At 36.1% G+C, this 2,355-nt stretch overlaps 1 protein-coding gene across 1 annotated transcript; it reads right to left on the bottom strand.

The window, feature by feature from the left end:
- Positions 1-573: 573 nt before the first annotated feature.
- Positions 574-1,712, bottom strand: LOC106477770 (uncharacterized protein sll1735-like; the record flags this gene model as incomplete). Its single annotated transcript, XM_013938299.2, has 3 exons — positions 574-757; positions 1,105-1,322; positions 1,593-1,712. Coding segments are annotated over 3 exons (522 nt in total), but the record flags the coding sequence as incomplete, so codon positions are not given.
- Between the last annotated feature and the right edge of the window lie 643 nt (positions 1,713-2,355).

The following is a 2,355-nucleotide window of genomic DNA, read 5'->3' as shown; positions in this document are numbered from 1 at the left end:
TTATAAAGGAAGTTCCACCCAGGCCCAGTACGAATATAAGGACGATGACAGTTATTATATTTATAAAGAGAGTTCCACCCAGGCCCAGTACGAATATAAGGACGATGTCAGTTATTATATTTATAAAGGAAGTTCCACCCAGGCCCAGTACGAATATAAGGACGATGTCAGTTATTATATTTATAAAGAAAGTTCCATTCAGGCCCAGTAAGAATCCGCTACGTCAGGGATTCTCAACTTTTCCTCCATCACTAACCCCCTCGGCTTGATGTATTTCTCCAATTACCCCCTTACTTCCATACAAAAAATTCATAGCCACCATAAAGGGACAGAAAAACAAGAAGGTCAGAAAAAAAATATTATTCAGGTTTTGCACAAAAATAGCAATATACATTGGTATCACCAAAAAAGAAATTTAATTGAATTATTATTCAATTATCAGGTTCATCAATTATTTACCCCCCCCCCCTGCCATGTAATTATCATGTAATTATTTACCCCTGGTTGAGAATCACTGCTACGAGGTTTTTGGTGAATTCAGTAAATTGGTAACTTTACATCAGCGTGACATACCTTTCAACAACTCTTCAAGCCCGGCCAGTTTAATGAAGCGGGTTAGTTCTTTAAGGATGGGAGAGCTGGAAACAGTACTGTACAAGTCCCCTTGTGGGCTGTATAGTACGCGGTTCACCACGAACACAGCAACATTTCCAGATTGGCGAAGGTTTCCAGTGGAAGCACCAGATACAGTCAATAACTTTAAGAAGTTAAATAAAGTTAGTTTTGATTTTCGAAAACAATATTTGACAAAGAATATGAATTTTAAACGACTACGTGTAGATAGGTGCCAATTGTGAGATAAAACTGAAAAATTGATCAGTTTATGTTAGGTTTCGAATTTTAACATAACTATTGCTATTTTATAGTTTTACACAAATAAATTACTACAACATTAAAGTATTTTTTTTAATTCACGCTATTTTACAGAAAATTTAAATACAATTTAAAATGCATTTTCAGTATATTTCATAGTAGCTCTAGGTAGCAGCACTAGCAGAAGCCCAAAGAAAGGATTTTGTGATGCGCCATGATAAGATTACTTACACTCCCATTCCGATAATAGTTGAAACGGATGTTTTTGCCTTGAGCCAGTGTTGGCACCGTTTGTTCGTTCTGGATATCTTGTGGTTTCAGCTGAACTGTAGATATATGGTATTTAAGAAGTGGACGAAGGCGATCAGGGTTATCGCGAATGGATGACTGTACACTCGCTGGGAGCGAGGCTACGGCTTCGTCCGTAGGTGCAAACACCGTGTATTGTCCTGAAGAGAAATCATAGCATGTAAAAACAAGAATTCAAAAAGGCTATTCCACTTTATTGTGGTCAACAATTTAACAGGAAACGATGGACATATACGTCACTGATTAAAACGCTTTTCTACTATTTCACCACCAAGGTATTATCTCATCTTAGTCATTAACGTGGATGAGAAATTAATTATTTCTCAGCACGTTCGAGGGCTATGCGATTCGTAAAGCTTTACAAAGTTAGTCATAATAACTTGTATGCCACTTTCAAAAAACTAACCAACCTCCATCTTGAATAACGTTGTCCAGTCCGGTCTCCGTCAGCCAACTGAAGAAAGTGTCCACTCCCATTCCCCGTGCCAGTTCTGCAATATTTGGTTTAACTTGGTGACCACTGGCAGGCTCTACATAGTGAGATGTAAACTATTAAGACTTGAAGACGCATATTAAATTGTTTAATCTGAGCTACAAAATGATTTGTATTAAGTTGAATTAGTTTCATGTTCTTCTGAGCTACAAAATGATTTGTGTATTAAGTTGATTTAGTTTCATGTTCTTCTGAGCCACAAAATGATTTGTGTATTAAGTTGATTTAGTTTCATGTTCTTCTGAGCTACAAAATGATTTGTGTATTAAGTTGATTTAGTTTCATGTTCTTCTGAGCTACAAAATGATTTGTGTATTAAGTTTTAGTTTTCACGTTCTTCTGAGCTACAAAACGATTTGTGTATTAATTTGATTTAGTTTCATGTTCTTCTGAGCTACAAAATGATTTGTGTATTAAGTTGATTTAGTTTCCATATTCTTTTGAGCTACAAAATGATTTGTGTATTAAGTTGATTTAGTTTCATTATTTTTTTTGTAGGAGATCGAACTATGATTACCCCCCCCCCCGATTCGCAGACAGTGAATAAGTTTAATTTAGAAATATAACTAAAAACACATTCATATTATAGGCAGAATTCTCAGAGCTCAAGCAGATACAAACATTACGGACTGATCCCACAGGGTTCTGGTTCTCCAGTACAAACATTACGGACTGGTCCA

The sequence above is a fragment of the Limulus polyphemus genome, unplaced genomic scaffold (genome assembly GCF_000517525.1).
Source record: "Limulus polyphemus unplaced genomic scaffold, Limulus_polyphemus-2.1.2 Scaffold78409, whole genome shotgun sequence".
In the NCBI taxonomy this organism is placed as follows: Eukaryota; Metazoa; Arthropoda; class Merostomata; order Xiphosura; family Limulidae; genus Limulus; species Limulus polyphemus.
The sequence above is the reverse complement of the archived record's forward strand: the minus strand, read 5'-3'. Positions and strand labels throughout refer to the sequence as shown.